The following is a 26,342-nucleotide window of genomic DNA, read 5'->3' on the forward strand; positions in this document are numbered from 1 at the left end:
ACCACAATGAAGATCATCAATGAATCTTAATATATTTTATAGTAAACGTCTATGTTAGATTCCCTTCAATTCTCACTTACCCTGATTCCACCCAATATCCCTTCACATTCCCCAGCTGTCATCACACTCTTTCCCCAAATACTGGGACTCAAGGAGGCTTACAAAATATCAGAATGAATATAGATTAAAGTATATACAACCAGTAAAAATACATAAAAGCAATTTTAAAGCGCAATTACACAATCTATAGCAATGTTGGTGAACACATGGCACGAGTGCCAGATCAGGCACAGAAAGACCTCCCGGAGAGCATGCCGCTGCCACCGCCATCATGGAGGAGGGTGGAGCATGCGCACGGTGGGTCCTTTTCTGCCTCTGGTGTTGCTACCACTGAGGTAGCCCCCTCTGCCGCTGCCTAATGGGTGCCCCTATGCCACCATTTTAGAAGGCGGTCCCTTTTGGGCCCCACATGTACGGCAGAGTAGTATAGAAATGTACTTGCTATTGCTATTGTACTTGCTATTTGGAAAGGCTAGTAAATTAAAATGTATTTCAAATACATGAGGCTTACTTGTGACCATTTAAAGCAGCATGATGCAGTGGAGTGTACCCAGTGCTGTCAACACAGTTCACATTTGGTCCTCTCCATATACTGTAAAATAAAAATACACCAATATAATGAAATACAGGGCACCTTATTAAGGAGAAAAGAGAGAAAAGACTGATCAAACCAATGTTTCTCTAAATCTTATCAAACCTGAAAGCAATATATAATATAGTCACAAATCTTTTAGTAATGTCCTCATTAACAGACAACAGTAATGGAAAACAGTTTTAAATTATATGAGTTATCCTATTTGTGCTTCTTTACTATATTAGTGAATATTTTATATACACACAACAAGACATTTCAGAAAGAAAATATTAGTAGCATAAAACCACACCTAAATTGTCAAGTCTATAAATGCTGATTTAGGCCATAAGAAAATATTTTAATTAAATGAAATTCACAGAATATCTTCCTACTCTTCATTCTCTTCCAATACTATGTAAGTTTATTAAAAAGGTCTTTCAGTCTCTACCATTTTTTCAATCCCACAGCACTACCAGTGACTAAAGAAAAAAATCCATAGAACAGCTGTCCATGATGCATGCAAAACAAGTTGACTGGTGGCTTTCCAAGAACTAATGTAACAACTGAAAACACTGAAATTCTCTTCCCTTTTATCATGTGTAAGTATTTATTCCAAAAATGAGTTGAAAAACACTGGCAAATGAGAATGTAGGATTTCCAGATACCACCATGCTTGAAGTACTATCAGCATATGAAGCAAATTACCCACACTTAAAACTTTCTGGGAAGGAAGAATACCAGGAAGTATTTCTCATTTCACACCCATTAGTTTCTCTGTTGTGGAATTAATCTCTAAAGCATCCTGACTCCATCCATGTCATAAAATTGGCTCATTCATTGAATTTTGTTCTCAGAAGCTCCTGAACCTCTTCACAACTGGATAATCTCATCTTCTGATCACTGTAGCAGTTGGAAAAATCAGAGATGTGGGGTGGAAATTCTTTCCACACTGTCAATTTATTTATATACATATGTTTGTCCACAGTTGTCTGGACTGTTGTATTGCAATCAATGTTATTAGGTGAACTAAATAATGGATATATAAGTCTAGTTACTCTTCTAAGGATGCAGGCATTATCAAATTCCAGTACTCAGAGAAACAGACTAAACAAGTGAACATACAAGTATGCTTGTTTCTATTTCACAAAACTGCTTGCTTCAATAGGTCACAACTCAAAGCAGCAAAGACAAAATGTATTAAGTTGTCTGTGCCCATAGACTCTCAAGTATCTTTTAGTGAAAGAAAATATTTTATTAGTTGTACTGAATCAGTTTTTTCTTTGTTTACAACTGAGAACAAAAATGAGAACAAAAAAGAATACACACATTTACAAATGAAAAGACAATAAGAAATATGTTTTTAAAAATACTTCACTTTGCTCCTAACATTTAAAAATTGTTCCCTGATTAACAATGAGCTAAAGGAATATTAATGGAGCACAAAGTTATTCTTGAGAAGCTGATTTTTTTCCCTGTCTTCACTGTAAAAAGAAGTAGGACAAGATACTCATACTGCAACATATTTTGAGCAAGGAAACCTGAGGAGCTAAGACTTACAGACATAATCAAAAATAAATAAATAAGTAAAATTAGTTTTTGGTGGGTTTTTCAGGCTTTGTGGCATGTTCTAAAAGAGTTTATTCCTGATGTTTCACCAGCATCTGTGAATGGTATCTACAGGGAATGCTGGCATAGAAGGGAGCTGGATGTATGTATGTATGTATGTATGTATATGTATACATACATACATACTGTAGGGAGGAAATTCCATGTTAATCTGTGCATTGTTCTGTTGTTGCTGACAAATGTATTGTGGAGTAATGTTATCAAAAGGTTAAACATCAAACATGTAGAATGAAAAGTCCCGTTGAAAAAGAATCAATAGGGCTTCTACAAAGCTAAGTTTTGTCTTACAAACTTTTTAGAGTTCTTTGAGGGTGACAACAAACATGTGGCTGGGTGAACTTCCAACAGTCGTTTGACAAAGTCCCCTGGGAAGGGTCTTGAGCAAATTTAGCAATCATAGGTTAAGAGGAGAGGCTCTTCATATATGCACAAGGAAGAAACCAGGTCAGTACAGGATAAGGAATACAATCCTAAAACAATCTGTCACATCATACGCTCTACGTTATTTTAAAGTATGAACCACCACACTGTGTGATTTGGGGCCTGAGCAGACAGGGCAGGATGGCATGAGCTAAGCCTTTGCCATCCTGCCCCCGGTGCTCAACTGGGTTAGTCCATGGGTTGGCGTGAGGGATAGGCAAGTGTTCACACACCCATCCCCACACTGACCCAGGAAAGCTCCTTATCTTGCTAGTGAGCAAACCTCCTGAGACCCCCGCCAGTTGTCCCATCTGACATGGGGGCGCCTGGTTGCACCTATGTGGCCAGGCACCCCATACCCACATCAGATAGGGCACTGAAGGGCTTCTCATTTGGTTTGCAAACTGGCATGGTAAGGAGTCGGGGGGGGGGGGGGGAAGGCTGTCTGAACAGCCCGATTTTGCTGTGGAGTTTCTTAGAAACTCCATGCAAAACCAGGATAATTGTACCCCAGGATAAAGGCTCTTTACTCTGGGATCAGACAGGATCCTCTGAATCTGTTTCTGTAGAAGCATGATTGGGTTCAGTCTTGCCACAGGTCTTTTGACTTGTGTCATCTAATGTGAAGACACACCCAACTAAAGGTGGTGGCAGGTTTGGGTGTGCAACGCCGGTACCCTGGTGAGATCAAACTCTTCTACCCAAAAAAGGCTCTGAAGCTGAATGTAAAGTTCAAAAGGGGGGAAATTTAATTTAAAGGACAAAATAAAGAGTTTTCTCCTCCCCAGCTCTAAACAAAATGTACTTTACAGTTTCAGCAATCTTCCGGATGTCATCTTTCTGGGTCTGATGTTAGTTTGCTCTCCTCACTCAATGAAGCTGGTGCAGGGTCTTTCAGCTCCTGAATTCCTCTATTTTCTTGCTGATAGTAACTAAAATGGCTAACTTGGTAACTGATTTGGCTAAAGTGTAAGAAATGCCCTTTCCGGCTGTCTGGGCCTGTTTGCCACCAAAAAGACAGCTCTGCCTGCTCACAGCAAAGACTGCTCCCCACTAAAAACTTCTAGCTACAGCAGAGCATGTTGGGAAAGGGCAAACCAAACCTGGAAATAATACAGGGGAATCCTACAGCTCCTCCCACAACTAATATAAAGAACTTTTCCTATACTAAACATACTATGGCCTGAACCAATGTGAAAGAAAATGCAGGGGAAAGTTTCAATCAGTCCTGGCAGGACATCACATCTAAACTAGATGATGCAAGACCAGAGGGAAGCCGGCACATTTGGCCTGTGAGGACAACCCCTTGATAGATAGAATGTTAGCATAGAAAATGCGTAAGTCACAACAAGAAACAAGTAATTCATGACCCTAAATTCTTTGGGAAGTGTAATCCTGAATTTTCCTTTTCTGAAATAGCAAGATTTGGGTTCTTTGTACCTGTATGATTACAAGTTGAATTTTGACAATGGTCAAAAATAGCATGCAATAGCAAAAGGAAGCAGTGAAAAAAAGTGTCTAAAGGGTTTCCTGAGAATTTGTACTTGCCCCTTAACAATCTCAACCCAATTTCAAATGGATAGACTTGCCCTGGAACTGCAAGTAACTGATATAGAAGCGTAGAGCTAGCTTTCTGCATTTACTTCATACAGAAAAGTAGATTCAGTTAATCTTGGATTAAAGATCTCACAGAGTTTCAAGCAGTAATATTATAGTCAGCAATCATGCAAAAATATTTCAGTTCACTAGCACTATTACTGGTAGTAAGGGAATCACTACATAATTCTAATTAAGGCGCTGTATAGACAGGCCCTATTGGGCGCTGTCATTACACCATTTTGACATGACGGACGCCTAGCGTCTGCCCATCTCGGTGCCTTGATGATGCCGCAAGTGCGCCATTGGTGCCTTGATGATGCCGCAAGTGCGCCATTGGCGCCTTGCGGCGTCATAACGGCGCTGCAGAAAGAAGCCACTTTTTGTGGCTTCTTTTTGTTGCGTGAGGGAGCCGCGTGGTTTGTCCACTGCGGCTCCCTCGCACAACAAACAAGAGCTGCGGGAGACCGCCCTTTTGGGCGGTCTGTATCCCACCCTTTTGGGCGGTCTGTATCCCACCTACAATATATATATATTTCCATCTGGCAGCTGCAATTAGTTTCTCTAAATGAAGGCAAACCTGCTATACTGACCTAATAGGAGATTTTAAAAAATGTACGCTAAACTTGAGTAGATTGTTTCCATAAATACAATTAAAATGAAGTCTGGGGGGGGGGGGAGAGATGTACTATTAGCCTCAAGGAAAACAACTGTGTGTATATATGCCATATATGCATGTACTGTGTATGTTTAATTCTCTTTCTCTCTAGACAATACAGATGAAAGACACCTCTACAAGGCAGCTACCTGCATTTCAAGGGAAGACTACTCTGTCGCCAATGTAAGCTTATCTCCTAGAAGGCTACCAAACATTTTGACTGTGATAATTAATTCATCTTCTGGTCAGACTTCAGATATTTATTTTGTTCCCAGGATTATCATCCAGCCCCTTTATTTGGATCTTTAACCTATTCTGTTGCTGAACTCTTATGGCAGATTAATATTTACAAGGTAGCAATAAATGCATCCTTAAAACCTTGTTTGTTCCCAGATATAAAAACCTGTTCAGGTAATGAGATTTGCATCCGTTCTGAATAATATTCAATGGCATTATCTATGTGACAAAACTCTTACAAGTAAAAGCACTCTCATGCTGGAAACAGCATGCAATTTATAAGTGGGTTGAGTAAATTATAAATGGTTGAACCAACCTGTATTTCACTGCATATAACACATGCTGGAAAATGACCTCTGAAAAAACACATGGGGGTAACAATCAGCCCACTAATTAAAGCAGATATCCTTAACACCTTAATTGTCAATAAATTAATAAATCATTAACAATATGGCTAATTATTATTATTAGTAGTAGTAGTAGTAGTAGTAGTATCCTGCCTCTCCCTGTATTGGATCGAGGCGGGTAACAACAAACAAGTATCATTAACATATAAGGAATAATTTTACATGAGCCAAACAATATGAGAAAGGTACCTCTGCTACGTGTAACACAAATGGAACATGTTAGCACCTTGGGTGGTATTGCAGCAGTTGCCTTGCAGCTTCTGCAAGCTTGCATCACCAGCCAAACATCATTTAGCCCTCCAGCACAGTTTTAAAATTTGACAATAAACCCCAGCCAGCTTGGTCCACCACAGTTTAGTTTTTATGCATCTGATTGTTTTACTTTGCTGCTTGCTTTCTACAGCTAGCAGAAACATCTTCCCTGAATAGTCTTACCTTTTACCATTTTTTCAGCTCAGGAATTAATCACATATTAAACATATTCAGTAGATTATGCAGACGTAGGTAACATTAGGGGGTAAAAACATGTTTTCCATTCTTTAGTACATCGATTGCAACAAATATATTTTACAACTTAGTATTTGCCATTGATGCTGTACTGTAGGCCAGAATGGTGTATTGTTTTAAGGAACTCCAAATATAAGTTTCAGTAAATTAAGTGTATCTGCATGTCTTGCGTCATTTATTCAATTTCTCTACTCTTAAAAAGATTCAGAGCTAGACACTATTTCCTGTCTCAAGGATCAAGACTATATCGCCCAAAAGAGGCACGTTAAGAGCTCTGCACTTGTCCATACTCTGGGCACACATGTATTTACATACACAATCCAGGTTTGTCATTTTCCAATAGAGTGCAGAGTGGCACTGGCACAACTAGAGCAATCCAAGCACCAATCAACAATTTTCACTTATAACCATGAATGCTGCACCATATACTCATCCTTATAAATTTGAGAGCACAATGCGATTTTAAATGTTCTAAAGAGTTATGCAATAATTCCTGTGCTTAAAAGGTCACAGATCCCCTGCAGGTCCATATTTGCCACTCCTGCTCTAGTACAGGTTTCCAAATTTTGTTTGCCCTTCACTAGAAGATGTGTTGGGTTTAAAAACTTCTGAAAACCATAATGCAAAAATAACCTGCGATTACATCTGTACAGACTATTTTAATCCATCCCGCACATTGAGGTCATACAATCATAGAGTTGGAAGAGACCACAAGGGCCATCCAGTCCAACCCCTTCCATGCAGAAAATCTCAATCAAAGCATCCCCGACAGAAGGCCATCCAGCCTTACAATGCAAAGCACTTATGTACATTCCTGGCACAAAATCTTCCTTGGAGGTTTTTAAAGGAAGGAGACTCCACTACACTCTGAGGGAGTGTGTTCCACTGTCGAACAGCCCTTCCTGTCAAGAAGTTCCTCTTAATGTTGAGGTGGAATCTCTTGTCCTGTAGCTTGCATCCATTGTTCCGGGTACTAGTCTCTGGAGCAGCAGAAAACAAGCTTGCTCCCTCCTCAATATGACATCCCTTAAAATATTTAAACAGGGCTATCATATCACCTCTTAACGTTCTCTTCTCCAGGCTAAACATCCCCAGCTCCCTAAGTCATTCCTCATATGGTTTTATGGTTTCTAGACCCTTCACCATTTTTGTCACCTTCTTTTGGACACGCTCCAGTTTCTCCACATCCTTTTTAAATTGTGGTGCCCAGAACTGGACACAATATTCCAGGTGGGGCCTGACCAAAGCAGAATAGAGTGGCACTATTACTTCCCTTGATCGAGACGCTATACTTCTATTGACGCAGCCTAAAATTGCTTTGGCCTTGTTAGCTGCCACATAGCACTGTTGACTCATGTTCAACTTGTGATCTACTTGGACTCCTAAATCCCTTTCACACATAGTTTCATTCAGCCAGGTGTCGCCCATCCTATATATGTGCATTTCACTTTTCCTCCTGAAGTGTAGTACCTTACATTTCTCCGTGTTGAAATTCATTTTGTTAGCTTTGGTCCAGCTTTCTAATCAATTAAGGTCATTTTGAATTTTGATCCTGTCCTCAGGGGTATCAGCTACTCCTCCTAGTTAGGTGTTGTCTGCAAATTTGATAAGTATGCCCCCAATTCTGTCATCCAGGTCATTGATAAAGATGTTGAATAGCACTGGGCCCAGGACAGAGCCCTGTGGGACCCCACTGGTCACTTCTCTCCAGGATGAAAAGGAGCCATTGTTGAGCACCTTTTGGGTTCTGGCAGTCCACCAATTACAAATCCATGTAACAGTTACTTTGTTTAGCCCATATTTTACCAGCTTATTTGTGGGCTAGGTCCTGTAATAAGAACCTACTGCAGCTAGCCAAAACTAGGTTGGCTGTGGTTACTCAGAAAACCTTTTCCTCAGCTGCTCTCATTTCATGGAATAGCCTGCCGGAGGAGATCCAATATATCACCAGTCTTGAAAGCTTTAAAAAGACAATCAAGATGTATTTTTTCCGGCAGGCCTTCCCAGCTTAACATTCCAACAACCCCTTGTCAATTTAATTAATTGTTTAGCAGCCTCCTGCTGCCCCTTCTCTGCTTTTACTAATTGTTTTAACAATTGTTAATAATTTAATTCTATTTTATTGTGGATGGGAAGGTTGGGAGGGTTTGGGATACAATGGACAATAAGACATTTATCGTATGCTTATTGTATTTTGTGGATGTTTTATTGTTAGTCACTTCGATCTTTTTGGAGAAGCGGGATATACATACATTTATTATTTTTAATAATGACTAAAATGTTTAAGACAAGCTGTTCACTTATTAACTCCCAAATGTATTGCTAACAGGAAGAATTATGCAAGCCTATGCATGATCATTACAATTTCTCATTTTCTTTCTCAATTCTTTTTGCAGGAATTAGAGCTTTATGCCTGCTTAACACTATGAAAAATTAGAGGAGAGAAAATAATTTTCTTTGTACTACAAATGTTGATGACTGCTTTTGTTTTTACTGGGGTTTTTTCTTGCTAGCTCCGCAAATTGGCACAATTCAAAGAAGTTCTTTACAGTAGCTTCATTTGTTGTAAATATTTTTTTTAAGTAAATTCAATTTGGAAAAGTAAATTCAACTATAATTATACACTTAATGAAGTTATATATATTTTGTTTTCACAAAAAAATAAAGTGTCTTTCAATATGTTGCTGTGTGCCTTCAAGTCTTTTCTTGCTTATGGCAACCCTAAGGTAAACTTATCATGGGGTTTTCTTGGCAAGATTTGCTGAGAGGGTATTTGCCTTTGACTTCCTCTGAGGCTGAGAGAGTATGGTTTGCCCACGGTCATCAAATGGGTTTCCATCGCCAAGTGGGGATTTGAACCCTGGTCTCCAGAGCTGTGGTCCAGCGGTCAAACACTACATCATGCAGGTTCTCTTTCAATATGCAAAGGGTGCTAGTATAACATATCCCCCCTCCAAATAAAAAATCAATTATATTAAAAACAGCAACATATATTTCCCCATACCTTGAACATGTTCTGGAAATCTATCTCTAACTATTTCAAAACATCTAAGCACTTAATTACCCAGATTGCATATCATATCATAAGGCAGAAATACATTTACACATACACACAGAAAAAGAGAGAAAGGTGGAAAATATATGCCTTTTAAATACTAATTCATGAGTATAAGCAAAAACATTTGAAGTTATCTCTACTTAAGATATGTAAATATTTGTCATCGTCACATTTATCTAAACTGAAGCTGCCAATCTAAAAAACACGCAATTTCCTTGTGCAGCACTTGGAAAGACACATAAGCCAAATAGGAAGCTATTCTTATTAAAGATAAACAACTAAAGTGTGCTAGTTAAAATTGTTCTTGCAGGAAAGCAAGGCAGGGCTCGAGATTATCTTAGTCTGGGAAACAGAACTCATTTACCAACATTAGCTAATCTGCTTTGATCTGAACTCTGATTTGAATTGCTTTGACTTTAAATCATTAATTGATCTGCTTTGAAACAAATGAGAAATCCAATTTCTATCTGTCCCAAGCTTTTAATAAAAAATAATGTAGTGAGAATCCTCATTACCCCCAGTGTATTTTTTTCATGCACCATTTGCCATCTGTTTACAAACATCCCATCTACAGTTGTAGTGACATTTTTTTTAGAAAGCAACCCTGGCATATCAGAGATCACAAGCATTCAGAGATTTTTTTTGTTGCTTATTCCCTCAGCCTGGGAATTAAGGGTTTGGTAGAAGCGAAGAAACTGGCAGCATAAACAACGTCAAAGAAAAGTTGGTGAACCCTTGGAGACTGCCGCATATTTAGATCTTAATCTAACCCCATAATCCTAGACAAAGAACAGAGAATGTGACTAAACCAATGGCATGCAAACATGATAAATTGTCAACATTTAGCCATTCATGTGGCCATTATTTTAAGCCATCTCTATATGTAGACTGCTTGTTGATCAACTTATTCAGGTCTACTTTGTCAAAAAAAAAAAAAAAGGTTTTGTAACCTTTTCTAGACTGATAAGGTGCAATCATTGCTTTTCTAAGGCCTTCAGGTGTGTCTTAATATTACTTGACATGTTTCTACACAATCATATGGTGAAGACCAAATTCACAAAATGTTTCATTGCTTCATAGGGCCTCCCAAACTCACCCCTACAGACCTACCTAACTACTTAAGCAACTGATTCTAATTATTTCCAATGTGAATTCAAAGGCTTTCATGTCCGGCATCCATAGTTTTTTGTGGGTTTTTCGGGCTATGTGGCCATGTTCTAGAAGAGTTTATTCCTGACATTTTGCCTGCATCAGTGGCTGGCATCTTCAGAGAATGCTGGCATAGAAAAGAGTTGGGCATATATAAATATATATGCTGTGTGACCCTGGATAGGGAGGAGTGATTTCCATGTTAGTCTGTGTATTGTTCTGTTGTTGGTGGCAAGGCCTCAGGGTGAGAGGATATGAAAGGGGATTAATGTCTGCTTAATTAGTGATCATTGTCTGCTGTGAAAACCCTAGGTGGTTTTCCATTTGCATTTGCTGAGTCCTGATTTTGTTGTTTTTCAGGACTGGTAGCTAAATTGTGTTCACTTTAAGGGTTTCTTCTTTCCTACTGAAGATGCCAGACACAGATACAGGCAAAACATCAGGAATAAACTCTTCTAGAATATGGCCACATAGCCCGAAAAACCTGCAAAAAATCTAATTATTTCCTTAAACTAAGCCGAAGTAAACAGGAATTCATTGTCTTTTGTGCTTACCCTTTTACAAGGGGCATGCAAGCTGATCTCTCTCACTTGCAACAGAACACATTTAAACAAGCCATGGATCTCCAATCACTTATTTGTTTAATGTAATGTCTGAACTAACAGGAGTTGTGATGTCCTGCCAGGACTGATTGAATTTCCCCCTGCATTTTCTTTCATGTTGGTTCAGGCCATAGTATGTTTAGTGTAGGAAAAGTCATTGTATTAGTTGTGGGAGGAGCTGTAGGATTCCCCTGCGTTATTTCCAGGTTTGGTTTGCCCTTTCCCAGCATGCTCTGTTGTAGCTGGAAGCCTTTAGTTTGGAGCAGTCTTTTGGTGGCAAACAGACAGCCGGAAAGGGCATTTCTTACACTTTAGCCATTTTAGTTACCAATTTAGCCATTTCAGTTACCAGGACTCAGCCAAATTAGTTACCAACAACAAGTGAATAAAGAATTCAGGAGCTGAAAGACCCTGCACCAGCTCCATTGAGTGAGGAGAGCAACATCAGACCCAGAAAGATGACATCCGGAAGATTGCTGAAACTGTAAAGTACCTTTTGTTTAGAGCTGGGGAGGAGAAAACTCTTTATTTTGTCCTTTAAATTAAATTTCCCCCCTTTTGAACTTTACATTCAGCTTCAGAGCCTTTTTTGGGTAGAAGAGTTTGATCTCACCAGGGTTGCACACCCAAACCTGCCACCACCTATAGTTGGGTGTGTCTTCACAGGAGTTAACTCTCCTCTCCCTCCCCCCCTTAACAAGCCAGAGAACCAAACCTGCACAATGTTCCTGTCCCTATCTCCATTTTATTAGGGATGTCAACACTTACTTCCACAGTACCAGCTCCTGGCAGATTCTGACTTCATGTAAAAGTAAGCAATTGGGCAAAGGTTTATATCTCTCACTACAAACAGGAGCAATCCATGAATATGCAGTAGAATGTTGCTTACATTTGAAAAGCTAGGAGCTCCACAAACCCTAACTCTGGCCTGCACAGCATACGGCCTGTTGTGTAAAGGCCTTACTGAAATCAAGATGTGCAATTATCTATAGCAGTGGTCCCCAACCTGTGCTCTTTAAAGGATTTTGGACATCAGTTCCCAGAATTACAGATAATTGGCCAATATGACGGAGGCTTCTGGTAGCTGAAGTCCAAAATCTCTTAAAGGGCACAACTTGGGGACCACTGATCTACAGCATTCCCTCTGTCTACCACACTGGTAATTTTATCAAAAAAAAGAAGATGATTAGAATAGTTTGGCATGACTTGTTTCTCAGAAACCCATGTTGACTTTTTGTCAATTGCTTGGTTTTCTCCCAAGGAGAAGGCTCCTCCACTGCCTGACTTTCTCACAAGGAGGCGGCCAGGTGGTGGGAGCCCCTCAAGGCTCTTCCACTGCCCTGCTTTGTCCTGAGGAGGCCAGGTGGAGGAGGTGGTGGAGGATGGGCAAGGCTCCTCCACTGCTCAGCTTTCTCCTAAGGAGAAGAACAGGTGGAGGAGGATGGCCAAACACTTGTCCTGCAAGGCTTGTCCTTTGCCCAGCTTTCTTCTGAGAAGGCTGGGTGGCAGAGGAGGAAGAATGGCAAACACTCAACCTTCAATTCAAGGCTCCTGTGTCACTCAGCCTCTCCCGAAGAGAAGTCCAGGCAGAGAAGGACAAGGACAGGAAAGTCTCCCCTGCTGCTTAGTTTTCTCCTGAGGAGAGGGTCAGGCAGAGGAGGAGGAGGGAATTAATATTAATTAATTCCAATAATTATTTATTATTATTAATTAATATTAATTAGCTAATATTTAATTAAAACCTCTCTGCGGCCCAAAGACGTTTAGCCTATTTTAATTTTGGCCTGTACTTACTGCCAAATTGTGCAGGCCTGCCCTAGCTTATCATAATTTGCTAAACTAGCTGGAGACTCCTCATCTTTGGGAATGACCAAGTTATTTATTTTCTATATGCCTTCTTCTGAAAGGCTTTGCTACCTACTCCACTTGAAAACAGGTGAACAAAAAGGACCTTCTGGTCCCCTTTCCCAATTTCAAGTTATCAAATAAAAAACAGAACCATATTTCCAATGCTAGAGATACATAAATTTTGGAAGTTGAACCATCTCCCAGGTGGGGGAGATTTAACTACTGAATTTTGGGTATGATAGGAGTTGTAGATTGCAAGCACAAAAACAGATAGCTGTTGTGGGCTGCAGCAAGATGTTAGATGCCATCAAAATCAAAGCTGCCCAAATACAACACATCTTATAGATGTACACTTACTAAATGTCAATCAAATCAAAGTTCAGTTGCTATTGAGTTGTGCGTTCCCTTCTCCTCCCGCACTTTGCAAGTCCACTTCAAACCATGTGCTTTGCAGATCCACTTAAGCCATGTTATGGAAGCAATTCCTAGTTAGTAACCATCTTATTCTACATAGTTCAGATGCCACAGCAAAATAATGTTTAAAGAAATGAAAGAAAATGAAGTGAATCATCCTATAAGCCCGGAAGGGAGTACAGTGGTGCCTCGGGTTACGAAATTAATTCGTTCCGCTGTCAATTTCGTAACCCGAAAGGCTTTCGCAAGCCGAATCCCCATAGGCGCTAATGGGGAAAAGCCGCGATTTGGTGTGAAATCGCGCAGAAAAGCACCAAAAGTTTTTCGTAACCCGAAAAAACTTTCTTAACCCGGAAAATTTTTTTTAAATTATTTTTTTTCGTATCCTGAAAATTTCGTAACCTGGGTATTTCGTATCCCGAGGTACCACTGTACATGGATTCATGTTGAGGAATTGTGAGGACCAGTTTTTTGGTAATTATATAATTACAAGGCTGCAGTGTCACTACAATCTACTGACTATGTTATCTGACAAACATTCAGTTGAACAGAAGCACATGTCACTAAAATCCATTTAATAAAGAATATATTTTTTTAAAAAATAATAAAAGCCAGGTAAGGAGACTGTGCCACATCTGCATAGCTCTGCTCTCACAGACTAGAGCTGTTTACACTTTTACAAAAAATAATGTGTATTTCTTTTTTTAAAAAGTTATAAATGAGAGCCTACCCTTTTCTTTACAGCTTGAATTCTGCCCAATGTCTGGGCCCTATAAATATGGTCACTAGAACAAAGAGGTGAGAAGGTGCTGGGTAAACAATATGCATGAGATAATATCAGTGTACACCCACTGCCTGTAGCATTTTTCACAGTCAAGTAAGGCCTGCCCTGCCTAACAGTTGTTTGTTACATTGGGCGTGGAATATCATATAGTTCAACTGGGTAAGAGGTCATTATCACAACTGCACTAAGATTTCTGTCACAACGTCTAAGATTATAATGTGAAATTTTCCTGTGTGAAGTAGAAGGATTTCATGGCCAGCATCCATAGTTTTTTGTGGGTTTTTCGGGCTATGTGGCCATGTTCTAGAAAAGTTTATTCCTGACATTTTGCCAGCTTCTGTGGCTGGCATCTTCAGAGAATGCTGGCATAGAAGAGAGTTGTGTATATGTGTGTATACATACACACACACACACACTCTGAGTGACCCTGGGTAAGGAGAAGTGATTTCCATGTCAATTTGTGTATTGTTCTTTTGTTGATGGCAGGGCCTCAGGGTAGGAGGATATGCAAAGAGGATTGCTAATTGGTGATCATTATCTGCTGGGAAAGCCCTTGACCCTGGTGGTTTCTCATTTGCATTTGCTGAATCCTGATTTTGCTATTTTTCAGGACTGGCAGCCAAACTTTGTTCACTTTAAGGGTTTCTTCCTTCTGGCTGAAATTATCCAGATGTCTATGGATTTCAATGGCTTCCTTGTGAATTCGGATCTGATAGTTGTTGGCATTGTCCAGAATTTCAGTGTTATCAAACAGTATTTTATGCCCAGGCTGGTTTATAACGTGTTCTGCTACTGCTGATTTTTCTGGCTGGCCCAGTCTGCAGTGTATCTCGTGTTCCTTGATTTATGTTTGTACACTGCATTTGGTGGCCCCTATGTAGACTTGTCCACAGCTGCATGGTATGCAGTAAACTCCTGTGGCTGTGCAAGGGTCCCTCTTGTCCTTCGCTGAGCGCAGCTGGATTTTCTTGGTTGGTTTGTGAACCATTTGGAGGTTGTATTTCCTCACCAGTTTCCATATTCTGTCTGTGACTCCTTTTATGTATAGTAAAAATACATTCACTTTGGATGATTGCTTGTTTTCATTCCTTTTGGTTTTTCTGGGTCTGGCAGTCCTTCTGATGTTTGAGCTGGAATAACCATTAGCCTTCAGAGCCTGGTCTAGGTGCTTCAATTCATCTTCCAAGAAGTGGGGTTCGCAGATGCGTTTTGCTCAGCCTACCACTGTTTTTATTGTGCTTCTTTTTTGTCCTGGGTGATGGTTGGAGTTCTTGTGCAGGTATCTGTCTGTGTGTGTAGGTTTTCTAATTGTGTGGCCTAAACGTTGATTTGGTTTGTGGATAACTAGGGCATCCAAGAATGGCAGTGTTCCTTCCTTTTCTTTTTCCATAGTGAATTGGATGTAAGGGTGGATGTTGTTCAGATGGTTCAGGAACATAGCCAGATCTTCTTCCCCATGACTCCAAATGGTGAAAAGTATCATCCACATATCGGAACTATGTTGTGGGCTTTTTTCATGCTGTTTCCAGGGCTTGCTTTTCAAAGTGTTCCATGTAAACATTTGATATCGCAGGGCTTAGAGGGCTTCCCATTGCTACCCATCTCTCTGCTTGCAGAATCCATTGTCCCACTGGAAATGGCTTGTGGTGAGGCAATGTTTGAACAGGGCTATGATGTCTTCAGGAAAAATTTGCCCTATATCTGCACCAGCTGCCCGTCAATGTGTGGATCCAACTCAATGTAGGTTTTAACAGTAATTTTTACTTTTAAATGGCAATTATACAAATGTAGAGAAAATCAACTTACATGCCACAAAATATATTTAGTTTCCCACTATTTTGCTAACCAAAATCCATAGGTGCATGATAGTGAACTGGAAATCAGCTAACACTACATAGTCAGTCAAACCACGACAACTTTCCTAAATGCACTGCGTTACAATATGATTCTTCATCTGAATAAAGGTCAATTATGTGAAACTGCTCTGAAACATTTCAGAAAACTAGCACCCCAGGAAATAGGTTCCAGCTCAATTCAGCCACACTTCACAACCAGGTGTGCTAACATGTATGTCTTTAATTATAGGAAAACATTTTAAAAAGCAGTCACCAAACTGCGGTATGAAGTGGTAAAATTTCAGAAGGATTCCACCCAATGATATTCCTACCGATGCAGATGAACTGCACTGTCTATTTTAGAAAAGATGCTGGCCAATATGATACAATTTTGCTAAATTCAACTGGAGATATTTTTGGAGAATGCAATATCATTTCCCTATATACAGACTTAACATTTTGAAATGGTATACCACATACACAATGTGCAGTGAGAAAGCAGAAGTTGCATATTCCTCCTACTCTTAGTAATTAGTTAGAAAAAATAGTGTTGAAGTTCAAACTTTTATCCAAGAATGACAAGGCCTTTGGAGTATCAAATATGAGAGTAAACATGGAAGCTTCCAAATTCCAAAAGAATACCGATTCTAGCTGTATCTTTACAGTTTTTCAAGGATCCCTATTTAATTTGGCTCCAAGCCTGTCTTTCATTCTTTTGAAAGGAGGAACATGTTTTGCAAAACCACAAGTTTTCATACAATTTTCTATCGTGTAGCATCACACAGAAATTTACACTGAGGTTCTCTGGAGAACAAGCTTTAGAGGCCTTGGGGGTTGGTTAATGAAGTTTCTGAAACTCAGCATTCCAGCACATTTATGACAGAAAGCTCCAGCTGTAATTCAGAGTCAATGGGACCTCAAACTTTTAAAATTAAAGAGAATTAGTGGTAGCTCCTCCCAACTAATGGGATGCTGCCCAATTGCCTCTGTTCTTGTAACACCTTTGGCCAATCTGGGAGCAAACAGATAGCTCATTGGCCTCATTCTACTAATGCAAAGTGAGAAAAGCAGGCGACTGCACATTTACAATAATGTGAAAATCTATCAAGTAAAATAAACAAAATAAAATAGGAAACAATGTTGCAATTATAATCGCAAAAGGGCCTAACATTGTGATGGTCATGGCTCCAGTAAAATTACTAACCAAGGGAATCATGGCAAGTTACTAGGAATTCGTTTAAGTAGATAGTCTAGGACATCTCTTTGAAAAGTTATAAATCTCTGCAATTGAAACCATCTGTCCAAATAGCCTAAGTTCCTTTCCCAGTGACAAGTTTTACTATGCAAGAAATTTGGAGGAGACATGTCCTGCAGATTTCATCTGGAAAGGGGAATTGCTTGATGGCGAAAGCCAGATACTGAGCCAGCATGAATTCTGCCTACATAAAATCCCTTCACCCATTTCTCACTTCCAAGTGTTGGACTAGGACACTTGGATACTAGGGTTCAAATGGAAGCCTATTGGGTAACCTTGGACAAGTCATACTCTCTCAGCCTCAGAGGAAGACAAAGACAATCTCCCTCTGAACAAATTCTGATAAAAAAAAAACATGACAGGTTTGCTTTAGTGTCTCTGTAAATTAGAAATTACTTGAAAACACACACGTTTTCCCTTGATATGTCCAAAGTATGATATTCTGAATTTAGTCATCTTGGCTGCTAGGCAGAGTTCAGGCTTGATTTACTCTAGGACCCATTTGTCTTTTTAGCAGTTCAAGGTATCCATAGACCTCTTTTCCAGCACAACATTTAAACTGAGTTGATTTTCTTCCTATCAGCTTTCTTCACTGTCCAACTTTCACAATTATACATAGAAATTGGAAATATGATTGAATCAACCATCCTAGTATTCAATTATGTATCTTTACACTTCAGGGTATTATCCAACTCCTTCACAGATGCCCTTCCAAGTTGTATTTTGGCATAATGATTGGTTTAGTGTTCTTCTTTAGCTTTACTCTCATTTTTTATATCAGTAGTTCATGGTCTATACTACAATCTGCTCCTTTGTTTATTTGTTTTGCAGAGAGAATAGATCTTCTTTTTCTTCTTCTTCAATTATATAAACTATTGGATTTCTATATTGGCCATCAGATGATGTCCAGGTATACAGTTATTTCAATCTCTTCTTCTGCCTCTGTAATTGAAGTATAATTTTGGATTATGATTATCCTAATAGGTCTTCCCTGAAGTCTTACTGATGTTATTCACTCAAACTTGGACTACATTTGCTACATCTCTTCTCTCTCCATTTCCTGTTTTAGTACATCTGATTCATGTTTCTCATATTTCATGTTCTTATAATGTGTTGTACATCTTCGGACTTTTCTTTCACCACCTGAATGTCCTTTCAGCTTCAGACCAGTTGTGTCATCTTAGTTGTCCTCTGATGTACCCCACTAGCTCACTGAGTGCCATCCGATCTGCGAGTCATCTTCTAGCACGATCTTATTTCATTTTGGATAGCCTCATCATAAGATTTTCATAGTAAAAGACATTCAAAATGGATTTACAGTGCATCCTTTTGTGCAGTACAAACAACCAATAGCAACGGTGCCACTGCCATTGTCATCCCACTACTGCTGTGGCCCAGTTCCTGTTTGGCAAATTTATTCTGGCTCCCCCACAGAAACCTATCTGACATGGGAGACCCTACTAGCAGCACGGCTACCATCAGCACAGCAAACGGGACGGCGCAGCTGCAACATCCCCATGCCATCGCTGGCGCTTTGGGGTGGCGGAAGTGCGCCGCAAAAAGGAGCCGCTTCCCAGAGCTCCTTTTTTGCTACGCAGGAGCGCCACACAATTTGGTTGCTGCAGCACTCCTGCAGAGCAAAGAGAGGCGCTGAGGACACGCCTCTTTCTGGCGGTCTGTACCCCGCCATAGAATCATATTCTCAACACCACCATAATGAGATTTTTTTTGTCTCAACCATAATGCAACAAAGCAGCTGTATTTTCCACTTCTTTCTGAACCATCTTCAGAGAGAATGTGCAACACTGCATTACTGTAGCCTGAAAATGCATAATTACAGTTCTCTCTGGATCACAGCTACTACATCAGCCTCAGCTAGTGAATGTTATGACCACTTTAGATTTTTAACAAAATAGTTCGATCTATGAGAGGTTCCAAATGTTGTACATTGTCTTGGCTTTTGAAACACTCCAATTCAGAACAGGCTGAATATAATAAAGAATAATAAAATTTATTTATATACCGCTATTCCATTGATCACAGCGGTGTACCACAATTGCAATAACGATACAATACAAGATAAAAATTGCAATAGATAATTAAAACTTACAAAACAGTGCACAGTATACATAAAATCAACATTAAACCAAGCCAGCCAATATATTCTAATTGCAACTGTGTTTCAAACAGTATCTAGCCCATTACCCTGGTTTGGTGAGTAAGAGAAATGGAGCTGAGCATCATGGATATATTCATATGAAAAACTATACCAATACATTTTTGTGGGGGTTGGCTATGAGGCTGTGTTCTAGAATAATTTATTCCTGATGTTTTGCCAGCAGCTGTGGCTGGCATCTTCAGAGAATGCCAATGAGATGGAATTGCATCTCAAGAGATGCCACCCATCTTAACTAAGAACAGAAACAGCAAAATGCAGGTCTCTGACTAACATATTTTTAAAAAAATATCTCCTATTTGGTTTGTAGCACCTTGCCTGATGAAGAAGCCAGTGAAGCTTTGAAAGCTTGAAACATGTATATTGTGCATTTTGGTTGGCCAATAAAGGTATCACTGTTTGGATTTTTGTTTGACTATCCCAATAATGTGTGTATTTTCAGAATATCTCTCAAAGTGCTCCCTCTCCTAACTTATAAGCATCTTGGATACAGGTGGCTTGTCAACACCTAAGACCCACAAAGGTCTGATCAAAAGTGAAATACAGGTAGTATCTTGCAACAAGCTCAGCGAATGAGTAAATGATTGGGCACATTGCTGATTTTAGAACACTTCTAGGCCCATGTTCTGTAAGTAGTATTGTATACTAGAGTCAATCCTCATCATAAAAAGCCAGCTTCTGGGTGTCTTGGGGCGTGGTGTACAGACACTGCAATCCCTCAAGATGCCCAGAAGTTGACTTCAAGATGGGCAGCTGCCCACACATGAGCCAGCTTCCAGGCATTCCGGTGGCACTGTGTTTATACACCACAGGCCACCAGAGAACCTTAAAGCTGGCTTCTGGCTGCAACAGCCAGGAAAAGCTGGCTTTTAGCCACCTGGAAAAGGAGCAGCTATTCACGGCCTCCTTTTGGGTGCCTTCAAGGTAGCGGCTACGGCAACCATCCACTGCAGCCCCAATCTGCCTTCAGAAGAGGTGGCCTGTTCACTCCCAGGATTGCCAGATTAAAATTAGAGAGCATCAGATTAAAATTAGGAAAGACCTGGTTTAACAATATAGGAAGCTACCTTGTACCAAATCTGGCAACAGTTCAGCTCCTCACTAAGCAAAGATGTTGTGGGTAGCCAGTCATCATCTCCCATCCTAACCTTTGTTGCTGTTCTTATGGACTTTCAAGTCCTTTCCAATTTATGGCAATCCTAAAGCGAATTTATCATGGGGTTGTCTTGCAAAATGTGTACAGACGTTTGTCATTACCTTCCCTGGCGGCTGAGAGCATGTGACTTGTCCCAGGTCAACCAGTGAGTTTATGGCTGAGCAGGGAATCAAACCTGATCTCCAGAGTCATAGCCTAATATTCAAACCACTACATCATGCTGGCTCTCCAGTCTAACCTACCTTATAGGATTATTGTGAGGATAGGACAACAACTGGAAGAAGGTCAGCATATATAAATCAAATATTCATTTGCAACCTGCACATAGTTTGAGTAAATGGTACAGTAGCTCTCCAAGATTTCTTGCTTTAAAAAGTGTAACTTATTCTAGCAATCTAGATTTTCTAAGAAAGAAAAAGTGATAAAATAAATTCATATACATAAGGAAACACTAATGTTCATAGTGAGAAAAATGATTATCTTTTGAATCCTAATTTCATTTTTGGAGCTAGTACTTCTTCCATAGCACATATTACATTTTGCCAAGTTTCAGTGAGACCTACAAGAGCTCCTTTTGTGCTCCCTGAGTTCATTTAGAAACATCCAGTTTTGAACGGAACATTTAGAAAGTCCAAGTGTTACACAAAGGTATTTAAGGCATTTCACTGCTTGCAAGTAATTGTAAAACACATCCCTCAGTTTGCCAACTACTTACAGCTAAAGCACTCTCTCTCACACACACCAATCAAATTCACTTCAGATCTAATTTCACTACAACTCCTTGTTTTATTGGTCAGAGTCTATGTCAGAATAATATTAACTTGAACATTTCCACTGAAGTAGCCAATTGCAGCATGCAACCTAAATTAGTGGGAAGAAGAAAAGGAGTCTGGAGATGCCCCTGTACTATAAAACATTAAATGAGTTAACCAATTACTACAGTAATAGCCTTTTTCAACTGGGACCAACATTAATATCACATGCTACAGGGCAGACAGAGCCTAGCAAGGAAACAGAATTGCACAGCAGTCATGCATGCATTTCCCTCCAAAGCCCTGAGGTCGGGAAGCTCTCATTCTATCTTAACTATAAAATGTGGATCAAGATTCAAATCCCTTCTGTGGAACTACAGTATGGTGATTTTTCAGAATCATGAAAATAACAAAGACACTTCCATGTGCACTTCTCTAATAAATATCATTATAGTTTATTTGCTCTTGAGAAAAGCTTTTAACGGCACTAACACTGGGAAACTGAAAAATCTTTCTTTCCTCTAACACACACAATTCATTCTGCGGTACCAGTGCAAATTCGGGCTGTTGTTTAGTATTTTCTTAAGAGCAACCTGGCATTTCACAGCAAATGTACATTCACAATAGCTCTACTGTTTGTGTATCACATGTAACAGAAGTATTCTGTTTAGAATCATCCAAGCCTACATTAGGAATTTCACTAAGCTAATTCAGTATCTACAGTGACCATGCCAGATTAAAAAACTATAAACTTTACCTCAGATACATTTGCAGTTCAATGACTTCAAGCAAATCCTACATTCCACATAGTTAAACCATGCTCAGGATGTGTCCACATGCCAAGTCATAGGGTCCAAAAAAATTCAAAAAGCATGCAGTCCAAACACACACAAGCCCTCTCAAGGAGTCCAGCGGTTTACTCACATTATTTGTAGGACTGCAGTTTATACCACAGGATGAGCAGAAACCTGCTTGGGGGTATGGAAAACCTAGGAAAGGTATAGGTGAAGAAGTATCTATTAAGACCTTTGCTATTTTAAATACATCAGTAATCTAGAAACACTAAAGCATTTAGAGATCATTTCAACAAGATCCAATACCAGTCTGAAATTCAGGTCAAACTATACATATAGCATGCAAATGGCAACACAGATTGATATAGGGACCAAATATCTCCAAAGTAATTGCTGCGAGATCCCATTGTTTAAAAAAAGTGTTAAGTTTGAATTAATGACTGAATGTAATTACAGAGGACAATGTTTATGATTTAGATGCTAAAATAGATTTACTGTTGCAAAAAAGCAAAACCAAGTTTTAATATGCTCTATTCTGAATTGCAAAATAGATTAAATTCTAAAGACAAGGTAGACTAAAAGCAAAAGCACAGAAGTAAATAGTGTTTGGAGAAAAACCACAAGTAACCAGTATTGAGCTATTTTCCTTCTAAATTGCTATCATAGTGGTAGTATGACAACACTGAACACACACACACACTTTATTAGGACCCATAAAAATTGATTGCCTTGATGTATAACTGTAGTAGGAGAAAGACTGGGGAGTACAAATATACATATATTTAATCTTTTGTATGTTTGTACTGATACGCCCTGTTATCTGTAACTACTTTAATTACGATGAGCTGCCTTGAATCCCACTGCTGGGGAAAAGGTGCCATATGACTAAAAAAATGTAGCAGCAGCAGCAGGAGGAGAAGCGGCAACAGCAAAAACGATGGTACTGATTTATTTATTTATTTATTTTGTGGCCTTCAATTCCATTGACCACCATAGGCTTCAGGAGACATTCTCTGGGTAAATGAGCCCTGCGACACCTGTCTTAAGAAGTAATGTTCTGAAAAGGATAAGATTCTCGCTAAAAGATCGAGGTGGCCAGTCTGTGAGTGTTTTTATACTCATCTTCATTACCTGAAAATCAAGTCTGTTGTTGTGTGCTTTCAAGTGAGTTCTGATTTATGATAATACAGTACTATCATGAGGTTTTCTTCACATAATTTGTTTGGTGGAGGAGGGGGTTGTTCTTGCCTTCCTCTGAGAAGAGTGTGACTTGCCCAACACTCAAACCACAACACCTTGCTGGTTCAAAAATCAAGGCGCCTCAGTGCATCAAAAGCCTCGCTATCAGTTGAGGTTGTCATGCTACCATCCTTCCTGGCCTGGCAATAGTTATCACTGAATTTTGCAATGAACATTATGTACGTATTTCAATACATATTGTAAGCCACTCTGAATCTCATTAGGAGAAACAATGAATATAAATCCAATAACTAAATTAGTAATAGCACAGCCTTTGAAAATTTTATAAATTGCATCTTTTCCAGAACACTGTGACTGTACTGTTAATAGGAAGTACACAAAACGAATGTATCAAACTTGTATTGAAGTAACCTCACTGGTATACAGTATTTCCAAACTCAATTCAAGTGCTAGTCTTTATGCTTAAAGCCATGCATGTTTTAGCACATAGATGATACCTGTTGGACAGCCTTCTCCTGCATTCATCTGCCCTCCCACTGAAATCATCTCCTGAACCTCTTTCCTGGATGTTCCCATCCCTGCCACTAGTGACTAGAGAGAGAGAGCACCTTTGCAGTCTAGGTTTCATGCATTTGAAATGGTTTTCCCGGGCAGGCTGATTTGGTATCATTTAAGCAGCAGACAAAATCATTTCTGCCTCCCCAGGCTTTAAGAATGGCCAATATCAGCATTTTAATCTATAGAGGCTCCAAATTTATTCACAATGGTATTTTAGTTTGTTCTGTTAATTTGGATGCATGTAGTGATTTTAAAAACAAAATCGTTAGTTGATCTGGCAACATAAATCTATGCTGCTGGTGCATGATACTTTATGTAAATATGCATTGAAATTCCTTATTAAAATGGCTCAAAACTCTCTTGAGACCAGAATAATCATCACAGATGAAAAGCATTAGCAAAAAGATTAGTTTTAGGTGATGTTCTAGATCAGGGTTGAAGACTGTGTGGCCCTCCAGATGCTAATGGTCGGCGGGTTACAGACTGCTGAAAAGCAGCGGCCTGTACCCGCCCCTTTCCCCAGTGTATCAGCACCTCAGTGGCCAGAGCGGCAGCCGCTGAGGCCCCAATCCGCCACTTTCCGGGCCGTGGGGAAGCCGCCAAAGGGCCCTTCCCCGCAGCTTGGAAAGGGGTGTCCTTGGGGCTTCAAGCCCCAAGGACACCCCGCGGCGGCAGGGAGGAAGAGAAAGGGGCCGCTTGTCCCCTTTCTCCTCTGTGTCGCTGGCGCAGCCGTCTGAAAGCTGTGCCCAGCGACGCAAAGCCAAGAACGAGCTCCGAAACGGAGCTCCTTCTTGCGCTGCGTAAAGGGCGCTCTAAGCGCCCTCGAGCGGCACGATATCATCACGTCCGCGCCGCCTCGTTTGCAGGCTGCGCGTTCGTGACGCCATCATGGCAGCCCCCATGTAGATGGGCGCCGCCATATTGTATGTCCTCAGGACGTATTAGGCTGGGGGCGTCAAGAAGTGATGCCCCTTTTTAAAACTAGGACGTCCTGAGGACATCCCTTATGGCCGTTTGTAACGCGCCGTCAATTCCCATTAATAGCAATGATGTATGATAGGATCTACAGTCCAACAATACAGGACAGCCACATACATATTCCCTATGCCTGTTCTGAACATAAAGTAGAATGTAAATTGCAAAACACAGGTTAAGAACTTAAAGATTTAATACATCTTCTCCATTCCATTGTAAGACTGTCACAGACTGGAGCATCCACCCAGCAACATTTATCTCACACACATGCACTCCTAGTTTACTGCCTGCCCAAGGAAGAGCTCTAGTTAATTCAAAAGTTGACGCATTGTAATTTCAGACTATAACAGAGTTACTGTTTCACTACACCTGCAAAGAACTTCTCAAATGGAGTGTTTAAATTAGATGATTAGAAACAATTCAAAGGGGAACTTGTCACCTCATCTACAACTCCACAACTTCCGTTAAGATCACTACAAACTATAGACTCATTTTACACCTAGAAAAATATTCTCATTATTATTATTAACCTTTATTTATGATGCGCCTTAAATTTACACAGCGCTGTACATACAATCTTTTTAATTAGACGGTTCCCTACCCTCAGGCTTACAATCTAAAAAGACATGACACAGAAGGAGAAGGGAGTGGTGGAGGGAAAGGGCAAGAGGTCCAGCAGTTCCTCTCTACCTCCGAGGCCTGGACCAAGCCAGATGGACTGGAGGGAGGGCTTGGCTTCATAATGGATGGTTAATCTTCTTCCAGGGAAAATACATACTCTCAAGTAGGATAATGCATATACAATACATAGCAATACAGGAAATGATTCGATAAACAGGCACCAAAAGAACATCAAATAGTAAGCGACAATTATGCAATGCCTGGGAAGGCTTCTCTGAACAGGATGGTTTTCAGCTCCATTTTGAAGCTGGTTAAAGAAGTGATGGCTCTTGCTTGTGGGGGAAGAAGGTTCCAGGAGTGAGGGGCAGCAAGTGAAAAGGGGCGAATCTGGGATGGGGCAGAGGAAATCCTGGGCTGAGACAGCAGACCTTGACTATCAGAACGGAGGGCCCTGACGGGAAGGTGAGGAGAAAGAAGGTCTGATAAGTAAGGAGGGCCAGTCCATGGAGGGCTTTAAATGTCGACAGCAGGAGCTTATACTGAATGCGGAAAGGGAGGGGGAGCCAGTGAAGGGATGCCAACACAGGAGAGATGTGGTCAGAGCGGTGGGTGGAAGTGATAATGCGTGCAGCTGAATGCTGGACAGAGATTAAAGGACAGAGGTGAGAAAGAGGAAGCCCAGCCAGGAGGACGTTACAGTAATCAAGTCGTGAGATCTCATTCTGACACTCCCAAGTGTTATTTTACTCTCAGACAAGACTTTGGATATTTGTTTCAACTCTAGCCCACAAAAGACTTCTAGTAAACTCTGACACATATATTCTAATAAAAAGGTATGGGTATATGTGTTTTCTAGTTGCCTATCAACCTACAGCAACTCCATGAATTTCATAGAGCTTTCTTGGGCAACGTAGTGCATTATTATTCTTGTGTATAATAGATATCCAAAAAATACTGGCTACCAATTAGTCAGGTTCACCAACCTTTGGACCAAAATACCTGATGGGTTTTGAAGACAGGCTGAGAATCACTAGTGCTCTTCACAGAGACCAAAAAATGGTACTCAAGAGGTATACAATG

At 40.1% G+C, this 26,342-nt stretch overlaps 1 protein-coding gene across 6 annotated transcripts in view; it reads right to left on the minus strand.

Annotated features, from left to right (window-relative positions):
* The window catches only part of ANKS1A (ankyrin repeat and sterile alpha motif domain containing 1A), a 185,893-nt gene that overhangs the window by 153,326 nt on the left and 6,225 nt on the right, over positions 1 to 26,342 (minus strand). For all 6 annotated transcript variants that reach the window (XR_016280435.1, XM_089514680.1, XM_089514682.1 and 3 more), the window contains exon 2: positions 572 to 652. Coding sequence is in view for 5 of the 6 variants with exons in the window: in XM_089514680.1 (XP_089370806.1) it covers positions 572 to 652 (81 nt within the window). In the remaining variant the exon portion in view is untranslated. The remainder of the gene's footprint in view (positions 1 to 571; positions 653 to 26,342) is intronic.

The sequence above is a fragment of the Sceloporus occidentalis genome, unplaced genomic scaffold (assembly GCF_023333645.1).
Source record: "Sceloporus occidentalis isolate IW3139 unplaced genomic scaffold, rSceOcc1.0.p SCAF_3, whole genome shotgun sequence".
Taxonomy (NCBI): domain Eukaryota; kingdom Metazoa; phylum Chordata; class Lepidosauria; order Squamata; family Phrynosomatidae; genus Sceloporus; species Sceloporus occidentalis.